General features: G+C 41.2%; 1 protein-coding gene across 4 annotated transcripts in view; it reads right to left on the reverse strand.

The window, feature by feature from the left end:
- POLE2 (DNA polymerase epsilon 2, accessory subunit) overlaps positions 1–12,452 on the reverse strand; it is a 29,855-nt gene extending 17,403 nt beyond the window's left edge. For 2 of the 4 annotated variants that reach the window (XM_065941660.1, XM_065941659.1), the window contains exons 1-6: positions 12,365–12,452; positions 9,503–9,603; positions 6,910–6,985; positions 4,632–4,709; positions 4,406–4,499; positions 908–982 (exon numbers count right to left, since the gene is read on the reverse strand). In XM_065941660.1, the coding sequence (XP_065797732.1) occupies positions 908–982; positions 4,406–4,499; positions 4,632–4,709; positions 6,910–6,985; positions 9,503–9,603; positions 12,365–12,432 (492 nt within the window). In that variant the 5' untranslated portion in view covers positions 12,433–12,452. Of the gene's footprint in view, positions 1–907; positions 983–4,405; positions 4,500–4,631; positions 4,710–6,909; positions 6,986–9,502; positions 9,617–12,364 lie in introns of all 4 variants that reach the window. The other 2 variants (XM_065941661.1, XM_065941662.1) reach the window with 2 other exon arrangements.
- Positions 12,453–14,182: the final 1,730 nt, after the last annotated feature.

A 14,182-nucleotide genomic window follows, 5' to 3' on the forward strand; every position in this document is an offset into this window, starting at 1 on the left:
TTATTTTTTTCTGATAGCAGAACTGTCAAACACTATAAATGTTTTCTCCTCATGGTGCTGCCATCAAACATTAATTTAAGCACATCTAGTATTATTGTTTTAGTATCTAGCAGACTGCCCATCATTATGAATTCTGATCTAACATGGTAGAGAAGTGAATGAACCTGAGCAGAGCCTGGGCTCTTCAGAAGTTGTGTGGAAACTCATAGAAACCGTGGGGCCTAGCCCGAAGGCGCTAAGGACTGTCCCCCAGCAGGGTTCCACGTGCTGAAGCAGGGAACAAAGCCACTGAGGCACTGACAGTAACCAGGTATGCGGCTGGAACAGAGGTGACGGTGCTGTCTGGGAACCGCTTCCTGACATAGAACAGCGGAAGGCGCGCACGGCAGAAAACGTTCTCCCTCTCCCTAGACGACGCCGTGGCCTGTCTGTGCCCTCTCACGCATTCTGTACGTGTGGTTTCCTTGGCGCCTTCAGCACGGTTTTCACTCCAACTGACGTAACGTGTCTCGGCTGAACATGTGTGGGTGGTCACTAGATGGCCGGACTGGGCAAAGAGCAGGATTTCAGAGTGGGAGTGAGGGCAGGGTGGGCAATGGTGAGGGCTGGTCAGAAAGTCAGCAGACGGACCAGGAGGACTAGGGTTCTGTCCTGGTGGTGAGAGATCACCTGGGGGCTGCCAGCGTCTCAGAGCCTGCCCCAAAGAAGGACGCAGATGAGTCTGTTAGAGATTCGTAGCACCCAGGACACAACGCATGGACTCTGCCAAGAGGGGCCACACGCAGCTCAGCTAGCGAAACAGTTATCAGTGGTTCATTTGCATTTAAAATTCAATAATTTAGAATTAAGCAACAAATATTAAGCTTGTACACTTACACCCCCTAAACAATAAGGATAACGTTCTAACCTGGAATTTGCTTCCACTTTCATCAGGGTGAGAACCTATCACTGGAGGAGTAAATAATTCATGTCTGTGGGTTCTCTAGGAAAAAGAAAAATTCACATGAATTACTGAGGCAAACCTTTAAAACAGAGCGCTATTCATTAAAATAGCACCCTGACAAACCATTGTTCTTAAATTAACATTGCTATTATTTATTCTCAACAAATTTGAAAACTCACATACTTTAAAGTACAAATATCTAGAAATGCAATTTAAAAAAAAACTTTTAAGGCTTTTTAAAAAAGGTCTATTCTGTACCTGGCAGTAATGTGCCCTGGGCTGATATGAAATGACAAACTAAAGCTGTCATCCTCAGAGGCAGGGGCCAGTGAGAAAGAAGTGTCAATAGGTCACAATACAACCAAGGACCCTGAGAAGAAGGGGCCATTTAATGAGATTCTAAATGATAAAAAAGACTCTGCTAGTAGGAAACAGAAGGAGACTGAGACAAGATATTTTAGGCAGAGGAAGGGATGTGTCACAGAATCTGAGTCAAGGAGTGTTAGGGAAGTGATGTGAAGTTTAGTACAGCTGGATCACAAGGTGCACAAGTCAGATAATGCGAGAGATTGGTTGGAGTCTCTATTTGGGAAACTATGCCCCCCATCCACACTGTGGTACCCAAAGTTTAGGTAGGGCGGGTGCCCTTCCCCCTCCACTGACATACCACCAAGACCTAGCAAAGCAAAGTACTCCATCCCCTTGGCCACTGATTGGTTCAGGGTTGAATAAGTGCCTAAAGCTGTGCCAATAAGTGACAGTTACTAGAACTTTTGAAAAAGAAGAACTCTCTAAGAGTTACTAAGGCTACTAGTGGCCACCTCTGTCACCCCATAGGGAGAATATGTTTGAAAGTAAGATGAACTTTGTAAAGTTGCTGGGAGATGGGAAGAGCTAGATGCCTCATGACATTGTGTGAGCACCTGGTTCCAGTCGTGCTTGACACAGCTGGACCTTCTCCACAAGCCAAGAAATTCCTTTGTCTGTTTTTGCCAGTTTGAGTTTCCATTACCTCTAATAAAAAAGCCCTAACAATACAGACTCTGCATGCCAAACCAAGAAGTTAGTCTTACACACAATTGAAAACAACAATTTTGAAGCAGAATGGTAAAAGCAGATTTGTGTTCAGGAAGATAACTGCAATAAAAATATGCATGGACTAAAATTCAACCCTTTTAAAAAATGTATGTATTTATTTATTTAGCTGTGCTGCATCTTAGCTGTTGCACAGGGAACCTTGGATCTTCACTGAGGCATGCAGGATCTTCAGCTGCAGCATTCGAACTCTTAGTTGAGGCATGTAGGATCTAGTTCCCTGATCAGGGATCGAACCCGCCCCCTGCATTGGGAGTGTGGAGTCTTAGCCACTAGACCATCAAATTCAACCCTTTTAATGAGGCTCGGGAGGGTTTAATGACACCTCCAAATAATATCGTAGGCTTTAACACGTAATTTTTAAATGAAAGAAAAAAGAAAGTGGTAGTTACTGAGCATCTTCTCTGTGAAAAGCGCTATGCCAAATGTGGCGGAGGAAATAAACAAGCAGTGTGCAGTCTGACACCAGGGCCACGCACCCTGAATGCCCAGCAGGACCCACTCCAGTAATCAACGTGGGAGACACACTGAGTTGTCAGTGATTGAAAGCAGAGAGAGACTGCGTCCAACTGGAGATCGTGGAGGGCTTCAGGACACAGGAGGAATCTGAGACGGCCCTTCCAGAATGAGGAGGGTTTCAACAGTAGACATGAGACAGAAGAGCAGCAAGAGAGTGAATAGTTTACTCAAAGTCACAGCAGAAGTGAAGAAACAGAAAAATTCCACGTTTCAGTTTTGGCTCCTCTACTTTTCTGAGGGAAAAAAAGTAGAGATTAGGCCAAAAATGTGTGACAGGAAGATCTGTACTTAATCCGATAAGCAATAAACTTCCTTCAAAGACTTGTGAGCAAAATCATTACAGGATGGGTGCTGAACTTTGGGAAGAGCCATCTGGCAGCACTGTGTAGAGGATGGAGGCAGGAGAGAATAGATGTCTTCAGGGCCCATTCTCTTCAAGTTCTGCTGAGTGCTTACTCCTGCTGACCACCCTCTCCTCCTTGAAACCTCCCTGCGCTTCTGCCGTATAACACCACCCTAACCTAGCCCCCAAACTTATCCTCTTCCCTTTTCTGTCATCTCTCAGGAGCTCAGCCTCACCTGTGACTCAAGGCAGATGCCCCCTCAATCTCTCTCCCTACCCAGATCTCTTTCTTGCCCTGCAGACATGCATCTCACCTGATATCCTGCTGGTAACCTGAACTCAACTGTTTGAAATAGAACCTGCCATCACCTTCCCCCTTCTCCTTTTCCTATTTGTTAAATTATTATCATTATGCTACCCATGTACTCTCTCAGGCTCAAAACCTTAATCATCTTTGAGTCTTGACTCTCTGCGTTCTTGTCCAATCAGTCACCATGAAACTGTGGCTTTTATGCTCCTGGACTGTCCCCTCTTTCTGCTCCCCTTGCCTGCCTTCATTCAGGCTCATTTATGCCAGGACTAATATTACAGACACCTGTAAGTCTTGTCTCACACTCTAATTCATTCTAAAATCTGCTGAGAGAGGACGTGTTTAAGGAATCCGCTGTAATGAGTCGCTGTGGTATTTTAAAGCTCCTTGTACCAAGAGAACAGAGTTCAACTCCCAAGAATGGCATCCAAGGCACATCCATGATTTAGCTGCCACTTGATTTTACAGACTTAGCCCATGCTACTCCTCTTCATGAGCCTTCCCCTCCCCACGAAGGACTGAGTACTCATCATTTCCTGCACAGAGTCCACTTTACCTTTTGCTCTTTGTTCACACTGTTCGCCACCTTTCCCCCATTTCCACAAGATCAGAGCAATCAAGGTCCCTGTCAAGTGCCATTGTTCCCCTGAAGCCGTCTCTGATTTTTCTATGGAATGCATTCTCTTTGTGTTTCTTCTAAAGCATGTATAAAATTCTACTCTTTATTTTATATGTGCACATGTCTTCAACTTCATAGACTATAGTGTAGGAGGCGAATGATAGGCTCAAGTCAGACTGACTAGATTCAAATCCTCATTCTACTTACTAGATATAACCTCTGGGCTAGTGACTAAACTTCTCTATGTTTCAGTTTTCCCATCCATAAAATGGGGATAATAGCATTTATACATACTGAATGTTGATATTATGATGATCAAATGATAAGCAACATCTGTAAAGTAATAAACAATGCTTGGCAGATCAAAAGCATGTGAAAAATGTTAGCTACTGTTTTTACCACCATCATGATGGTTAAAGTGTTTTTTTCATATCTGTATCCTCTATATGGTCTCAAACAGAGAGAGCTCAACAGCAGTCTACCAAAGGACAAACTTTAGTGTACAAAAGTCCATCCTTTGATTATTCCTGAGTCTAACCTATGTTGAAACAGTCTCTTTCTCCCCCTCCAACTTACCTGGTGCAAAATTGTGTATCGTTCACGAAACAGCTCTGCTTTATCTCTTGCTGTCCCAAATAAATTTGGTGCAGGGTGGTTGGTCATTAATAAACTAGAAAAAAAAGAATATGTCTACTTATGACTACCATAATACACAAAGACGGATCAGAAATGAAAGCTATATACCTTCTGAAAAAAAATATACATTTGAAATTAGCTTCACATCAATGGATGGCATACTTACGGAAGAAATTTTTTTCTTTCTGAACTGTACACAAAGCGTGGGATATCAAATGCTCCTATGATATTGAAGATATGATCTCTGAAAAACAACCCATAAGAACAAACCTGATTTACTAAAAAATAAGTATTCCAAGTGAACATGAAAACTTGCATTATAATCTTATGTCATATACATATACTTTCCACAGATCATGTACACAATTTCTTGTAGTGTCAAAAATAATATGGGGTTTTTAGCCTGTATATTTTCCTCTCAGAGAAAAGAAAGCACTGCCAATACTCTCAAACAAACAAAAAATTTAATCAACTTCTAACTAATAATGTCATCTGTTGGGAAAGAACATTTATAATAAAATAGTGACATCTTAAAGCAATCTCTCCTAATATATACTGCTTTTATAAGCTACAATATTATTTTTTTAAGCTAAAATATTATTAAAGGGTATAATTTATTTCCAACTATTTTTTAATCCAAAATATCATGCAAAAGCGACCCAGGAAAAGATGTAAACAGAAAAATGAACCGCCCCCCAAATTCTGACTATATCATTGACACTCATAGTGTTAGAGAAGGACAATTCACAAAATAATTTACCTTCAGACACTTCTAATATAACCATGTTTGAATGAGGTTAAATAGCACTGTTCTCAGCACTGCTGCATAAATATTCCAATCTAAAAAAAAAAACTTCCCTAAAATTATATCTATTTCCCAAAATGAAAATGGTCAAAAAAACTTCATGTTTGCCTGTTGGTAGCACCTAGTATAGAGAAGCAGAAAACCAGTGAACTTGAAGCAAGCCTTGATTCTAGGTACAGCTCCATGGTTTTCTAGTGGATCAGTCTCAGCAAGTTATTTAATGCTCCTTATGCATCTATAATAATGAGAGCCTCTCCCTTCTACTATAATATAATGACTTTCTGACAATTGGAGTTGCAAAGATCATTTATAATTCAGTCCCCACTCGACCTTTGTATTGGCTGACAGTAGCAAGGCAGCCCACTCCAGTATTCTTGTTTGGAGAATCCCCATGGACAGAGAAGCCTGGAGGGCCGCAGTCCATGGAGTTGCAAAGAGTCAGACACAACTGAGCGACTGAGCACAGCACATAGGAACAGCTTGACAGAAACAATGGGTAACTTGAACACCTGTTTTAGGATTATAATCTTTATACTTTGATACAATTGTTTTGAATTTCTAATGAAGGATTTAGGAGCAAGTACTCTAGTATCTTAAGCAATGAGTTGGCAAGGATAAAATTTAAATACCTTAATTTCTCTATTTTTTGCAGCTCTAATAAGTTCTAATAGGAAAAAGATTAAAATTTGGGGATAGACATGTACACACTGCTATATTTTAAATAGATAACCAACAAAAACCTATCGTATGGCAAAAAAAAAAAAGATTAAAACTACTGACCAAAAGGAGTAATGACTCCTTTCTATTATCTCCATTGCCCCAATAGGAAAAAAAAATGTTAAAACTGTTTCTCTTCATTTTTCCCAGATGCTTTAGTTTCAGTTAAACCCTGTGAATTTGGAAAGAAGTATTACATTCAAAGGAGGAAAGGAAAGAGGTTCACTTGGGAATAAAACCCAGAAAAATTACTGCCATATAAATTGCTAAGCTCTAACAGCATGAGACAGGGTAACAAGTCATAAAGCTGAGGTTCCACCCTCCGGGGCATTCAGCATGTTACCCAAGTTAAGTCCTTGAACTTCAGGATTCAGCCCTTTCCTAAGATAAAAAGTAAATTATACCTCTGAATAATCAATTCAATTCACCTGTAGCATATAAAATATTAAATCAAATCAGTTGGGTAAGTGGCAAAAGTCTGTCATGGTACAAACACATCAAAATCTCAAATCCTAAGATAAAAATAGTAAAGAGGAGTCATGTAATATTGAGGTTTATAATGTAGTGAAGTGAAAGTCACTTAGTCATGTGACTCTGCGACCCCATGGACTATAGCCTGCTAGGCTCCTCTGTCCATGGAATTCTCCAGGCCAGACTACTTGAGTGGGTAGCCATTTCCTTCTCCAGGCGATCTTCCCAACCCAAGGATCAAATCCAGGTCTCCCGCATTGCAGGCGGATTCTTTACCACCTGAGCCACCAGGGAAGCCCAAAGATGGCTTATAATGTAAGCTATCACCAAAAAGAAACACAAAGAACCACTGTACAAATGATGACCACTGGTTATTTTCCCAAGAAAATAATTTAAAATAAGCACTCAATAACACTTCTGTACAGGGAAAAATTGAAATTTGTCCACATACATAGTTTCATCTACTGACTGACTGCATTCCTGGACTGCTGCTTCCACTACTGATCGTTCAATCATGTTTGATGACACTGAAAAGAGAAGTGCAAAGTCACATTTTAAAAACAGGCATACAATTTAGTTCTCTCCACACATGGCTGTTTTTCCTTAAAATAATCTGTAATCAGTAACCCCAAGATTCTCATTTACATAGGTTTTAGGAGGAAAAAACATGTTAGGTTAGAACAGTAACTAACAAAAGTCTTATCTCAAATATCTTAATTTTCTTCTCTCAAATACACTTGACACACAGTCAAATGCCTCAGTTTTCTAAGTATTGTTTAGCAATATACATTCAGGTATATAAATGCTTCTGTAAGCTCCTAGGTTAATATGGTTACAGTAGTATAACTTTTCATCATGACTGCTATGTTTCTTCCTTTTTTTTTTTTTTTGTGGCTGTGATTGGTCTTCGTTGTGGTGTGCAGGCTTCTGCAGTTGCCCCATGGCGTGCAGGATCCTAGTTCCCCTATCAGCGATAGAAACCACATCCCCTGCACTAGAAGGCAGATTCTTAATCACTGGACCACCAGAGAAATCCCCACAACTGCTATGTTTCAACAGGCATGAGAGTAACAGTAATAACAATAACTGCCACCATTTATCAAACCCTTAGTAAACAAGTGACACTATGCTCAGTACTTCACAAGCATTACTGGATAGATGTCCTATAAGACTGATGTTCAAGCCACGTCTTACAGATGAGGAAAGCGCAACTCCAAGAGGTCAAATAACCTGCTGAAGAACATAACTGGAAGGAGTAGAGAGCAACACAAACCAGAACCTGTTTCCAGACTGGGTGCCCTTAACCACTGTGGTATGTTCTCAAGCAAAATGCCATCATGTGCCATTAATGTATACTAACTTTCTAAAATGAACCATTTCTAAATTTTCAACTATAAAGAAAATTTCAAAACAAAGATATATTTAAAATTCTCCCCTTAGAAGTAAAAATGAGATATCATAGCAATTTCTCCTTTATCATAGAAAGTTTCCACCCATTTAACTGAAGAAACCGGCATCTGTACAACCTATGAGAGCAAGCCACACCCACCTCCCTCCTTCAGTGCTCTAGAAACTGGACATTTTTTTCTAGGACAAGAACATTTCTCTTTTGTAGGTCCACGCTTATGGCAAAAGATTGACTATTTAACAAAAAGATCACTCAAGAAAGGCTGAGGCAGGAAAGGAAAGTTATTCTCACTCACTCTTTTTTCCCCTCAAACATTTAAAAATAACTAACTTGAAAATCTATATGCAGGTCAGGAAGCAACAGTTAGAACTGGACATGGAACAACAGACTGGTTCCAAACAGGAAAAGGAGTACGTCAAGGCTGTATACTGTCACCCTGCTTATTTAACTTATATGCAGAGCACGTCATGAGAAACGCTGGGCTGGATGAAGCACAAGCTGGAATCAAGATTGCCAGGAGAAATATCAGTAACCTCAAATATGCCAATGACAACACTCTTATGGCAGGAAGTGAAGAAGAACTAAAGAGCCTCTTGATGAAAGTGAAAGAGGAAAGTGAAAAAGTTGGCTTAAAGCTCAACATTCAAAAAAAAAAAAAGCTCAACATTCAGAACACTTAAGATCATGGCATCTGGTCCCATCACTGCATGACAAATAGATGGATAAACAGTAGAAACAGTGACTGACTTTATTTGTTGGGCTCCAAAATCACTGCGGATGGTGATTGCAGCCATGAAATTAAAAGAGGCGTAAGCCATTTTAGGACAGAAGGACAGCCACCATGGAAGGAAAGTTATGACCAACCTACACAGCATATTAAAAAGCAGAGACATGACTTTCCCAACAAAGGTCTGTCTAGTCAAGGCTATGGTTTTTCCAGTAGTCATGTATGGATGTGAGAGTTGGACTATAAAGTAATCTGAGTGCCAAAGAATTGATGCTTTTGAACTGTGGTGTTGGAGAAGGCTCTTGAGAGTCCCTTGGACTGCAAGGAGATCCAAGCAGTCCATCCTAAAGGAGATCAGTCCTGAGTGTTCATTGGAAAGACTGATGTTGAAGCTGAGCTGACACTCCAATATTTTGGCCACCTGATACAAAGAGCTGATTCATTTGAAAAGACCCTGATGCTGGGAAAGATTGAAGGCAGGATGAGAAGGGGACAACAGAGGATGAGATGGTCAGATGGCATCACCGACTCAATGGAGATGAGAGGGAGGGACAGGGAGGCCTGGAGTGACATGACATCCATGTCATAACATCATGAAGAGTCAGACACGACTGAGCAACTGACCTGAACTGAAGTAACACAAAGAAATAGGCATACAGAGAAAAGACAGTGACTATAAAGGAATCAGAGGGAAATTCATAAAAGGGAAGAACTGTAGAAGAGTCTCTGGGAATCCCCCAAGGTTCCAACAGAATTAGAGGTTCCCGCTTAGCAGCAAGTGCTACCAGTGGTATGTCTCATGCCACCAGGACATTCAATACTGAGTCCTCAACTGCTCCTTAAACTTTTTAAGATAACTGAGGATGTAGAACTATATGAACAATATAAGTTACAGAGAATGTTACTTACAGGGTTGCTTTTCAACTGCATCGATGATCCTTTCCAGTGCATCTTCAAGCTCTATTTCATTGATAGACTGAAGAGCTTCTGTGAGGCACTTAACAGCTTCACTGATAAGAAAGACTGGTAATTAAGGCTACATGTTTTATGCCAAAATCTGGCATTCATTCATCAATCCAGCACTGAAATTAAGACCTACTCACTCACTCCTCCCAGCAAGCAAAACTCCCCTTTCCTGTGCTTCCTGAACAAAGTCTTTCTCCCACCCACTGCCAACAGAACCATTCTTAAAATCCCAAATCATATCCTTCTTCTAGGAAGACTTCCTAAACCAGCTCTACCAGCGGCAATCTCCCTTTCCTTCTGAAATTGTTAATCTCACTTATAGGTCCCTTACATCTGCTACATCAAGTAGCCTTGTACTATGTATTACTTGACATTAATAAACTCAGTCTGCTTCAATGTTCTGAATATAACAGACAAATAAATATTTATCAACTTGATAATGCATTTGCTTAAGTTCCAGTAATTTCATCATCGTTTTCCATTGTAAAATAAGAAAAAAAAACGGGCTAGAAAAAACTTTGACATTTGAATATCGTCGTAGAGGGAATAACATTCACTAAAATCACATGAATCCCCCCCCATAATCAATAAAACTGAGATTTTTAATAAATCACATGAATTCTTGATTTAAATAACAATAATTCTCAGAGTGCACACTGTCTCCTTAAACAATTAGCTAATTCCATGCCATTCTATATTTGTGGACCACAACTTTACACTTTATATCAATATTAATTGTTATAGTCATATATCTTAGGTTGCTTATTGTTTCATGTGTGGGTGTCACATCCCTTTAGTTTATTATAGAACATGATTGATTCCCTAAATCACACACATATTGGGTGAATCTTGGGAAAGCTACTAGGATAGACCAAAGTCATACAGGATCTGGTCCCTGTCAAATCTCACTGGTCTTATCCAGTGTCTCTGGACTTCCTGATGCTCTCCGGCTTCAAGATCTTTATATGGTCACTTCTCCCCTGCTCTTTACCTACTCAAGTCCTGCTCATACTCAGTTCAAACCATTCTTTTTTTTTTTTCCCCAAAATCATTCTTTTTTCTTTTTTTTCCAAATCATTCTTTAATGAAGCCTTTCTTGACTCTAGAACTGTTCATACACCTGGTTATACACTATCATAGCACTTCTTTCCTCGGATCCTTTTCACAATTGAAAGTAAACAATTGTGAATTATTTAATATCCATGCTAGACAGACTTCTAAGATGACCCCTAATAATCCACACCTCCTGGTAATCACATCCTTATTTAATCACCTCCCCTTGGGTGTAGGTTGGATCTAATGACTTGCTTCTAACAATAGAATATGGCACAAGTGATCAAATATTTGAATGTATTGTACTTTTAAAAACAAACATTTTTAAGTGACAAGATGTCACTTTCTTGCCTTAAGTTACAAAAAGCGGTGACTTTCCTTTACTAGCAGACTCTGTTGCTAGTTGTGATAAAGTAAGCTGCCATGTTGGGGAGGCCCAACAGCCAGGAAGGACTGAAGCCATCAGTCGAACAATCCGGGATGAACTGAATCCTGCCAATCACTGAATGAACTCGGAAGCAAACCCTGCCCAACTGACCTGAGATGACTGCATCTTGACCGCAGCCTTCTGAGAGACGGTGAAGCTAAGGACCCAACTAAGCCTACTTGAATTCCTGACCCATGGAAAACGTGAGAATTTAAGTGCCTGCTGTTTTAAACGTCTAAATTGGGGGTAATGAGTTATGCAGCAATAAATAATTAATACACTATCTGCTCCCCAACCTCCTCAGTGTTGTACTCTACTATTCCCTTGCTCCATAATTATTTTACTGCTAATATATTTCAGTGTATTTCTGACTTAATTAATGAATGACATCTCGGTGTTAAGTCAAATCCTAAGTGAAAAGAAAAATACTGATTTATTGCTTGTATTTTTTAAATGTCGGGGATCAACAGATAATCAAATAATCAGAATTTATTATTTTCTCCTACAGAATATCCACTCTTGCCCCTGTCACCACTAACCCCAAAACATGGTAAAAGTCCCATAAAACTCATCTTCACAAAAACAAACCAAAAACCTCTACACACACAAGACCAATCAAAACCTGGTAGAGACGTGTATCCCGTCCAGCAGGTATTTACATATGTAAATACCGTATAATTTTTTTTTTTTTTAAGGCAGATTTAATGAGAAAAATCTTGTAGAGGATCATTCTATAAATCGTAGAAAACACGGATATGGCAAGAGAAGTTCTAAAGGAAATCTTTAAAAAATAAAAATAAAAAAGACGACATGCTTCAAATCTACCCACTCCTTAACCCTTCAGGAATTCTCTCTCAAGAATAGGACCTGACCTAAAATTGGGAGGGCTGGCAGGGCCCACAATTTGTACTAATCTGACAGCTACAGGCAAGCAATGGGCTTTCCCAGGGCTCTCATTCGCTGTCTCCGTAACCACGTGAGCAGCGATGCTGGGATTCCCAAGCCGCAGAGGAAAAGACTAAGCGAGCAGAGAGCGCCCAAGCACCGTGCTAATATACGGATGCTGCGGAACCTATCGCCGCTTCTCCGGCTGCTTGGCAAGTGCAGGAGAGCCTCATCCCTTCCGGGAGAAACCTTACGAGTCCGCGTCGGGGAATCAAAGGCATCGCCAGATCCTGTTCGCTTCTTAGAACTCTTTCAGGGTCTCTGTGATTTTAAGGCCAGAGGCCAGGGTCCCTCTCGGCATACGGCTCCTCCCGCGGCCCCGCACGGCGGCCTGGCCCTGGCTCTCCCTTCCTACCCCGCCAGCTCTCCGGCCCACTCACCCCCGGAGCAGCAATCCGCGAAGCTTGAAGGCGGAGACCGCCCGGCTCCTTAACCGCTCAGGCGCCATGTTCGCGTTTTGGCGCCACGGCCCCGGCTCCGCCCCTTCCCGGGCGTGCCCCGTCCTGGCCCCGCCCCAGACACGCCAGTTCTTTATAATAACACTCTATTTAAATAGCGCCAGAGGCCACTACTCTCGGTGCGTGGAAAGATCCGCGCTTTCGCGGGCCATGCAGGCTGCTTCCCTGCACCCTCTAAGTTGCAGGAGAAAACGACCCTACACTGCTCTGTTATTAGGATACTGACCAGCGAGTGCCCCGTTGTTTGGTTGGGAACGTGCTTCCCTATCTCAAGTGCTTCATGGAACCCACTTTGCGCTCTCATCGCTGCCCTCCACCTTCCGTGACTCCGGTCGGGCTCATCCGGACCTTGGGGCCTTTCAGTACTTATGTTCTCTGCTTCGCGCAAGCCCTGGAAATGCTCTGTGTCACCACAGGGTTTTCACCGACATTCACTCGCAGCTGTTAGACGTCACCAGAATTCTCACCCACTCCACTTTATATTTAAGTTGCGAGCTGCCTTTGAGCGCTTTAAATGTATTAATATATTGCTCGTAACGCCAAATGAGTTGTGTGCTGTTTTTTCAACATCTTCCTTTTACTGATGAGAAAAGTGAGACACAGATATGGTAGGTAGATGGCTCACTCAAGATGAAACATTCGGTGAGTGATGGATGGAGCCAGGATTACTCAGTCTTATTCCAGCAAGTGAGTTGTTCATTTGCCACGCGTCAAAACGCTTGCTCCAATGAGTTAAAGTAAAACCTTGGAGTGCATATAAGTGAACGTGCAGTCTTATGAAATGTGAGGATGATTCCTAAGAACTGCTATACGGTGACTTCCAGTGTATTCAACTTGTTGCTTATGTACAACTCTGCGACCCGACGGACTGGAGCCCGACAGGTTCCTCTGTCCAACGGATTTCCCAGGCAAGAATATTAGAGCGGGTTGCATTTCCTTCTTCTGGGAATCTTCCCGACTCAGGGATTGAACCCAGGTCTCCTGCACTGGCAGGCAGATTCTTTACTGCTGAGCCACCAGGGAAGGCCAGTATCTACAGATTTAGAATTTATTATCTATTACTACAAGACTCTGAGGAGTCAATAATACTTGATTATTTCAGCGTTGGTGTCTAACGGGACCTCAGGACCAACTAGCTACAGCAAGCAGGCACTTAATAAACATATGCTGAATAAATGAATAACGTTCTGAGGGGTGAGCAGTCACATTCTCTTAAAGGACAGGGGCATCTATAGAAACTGGAATGATTATTGTCTTCCCTCTTGGCACTAGTTTTACTTCAGTAACATCATATTATAGCAAGGGTTAGGAAGCTTTTTCTGGAAGGGGCCAGACAGTAAACATTTTCCACAGTGAGACCTATCTGGTCTTTGTTGCAGGTACTCAGCTGTGCCTACTCAACTCTATGGCTTACATCAACAGCCACAGACAATCCTTAAACGAATTAGAGTGGCTGTGTACCAATAAACTATATACAGACGCTGAAATTTGGATTTGTATTTTTTATAAGTAATATAATTTTTAATTTTTTTCAACCATTAAAAGATGTATACTTATTTTTAACTTGTGGGCGCCACAGAAACACGTAGTGATAAGATTTGGCCTGCAGGCTGTAGCTTGCTGGCATATGTTTTAGAAAATTTTCAATTAAATATATATATATGTATATATATATAAAATTGTCATTCTCTCCTATTCTCTCTATCTCTCTGGATAACTATCTCTGCTGGAAGTTGAATG

The sequence above is a fragment of the Muntiacus reevesi genome, chromosome 7 (assembly GCF_963930625.1).
Source record: "Muntiacus reevesi chromosome 7, mMunRee1.1, whole genome shotgun sequence".
NCBI classification, from domain to species: Eukaryota; Metazoa; Chordata; class Mammalia; order Artiodactyla; family Cervidae; genus Muntiacus; species Muntiacus reevesi.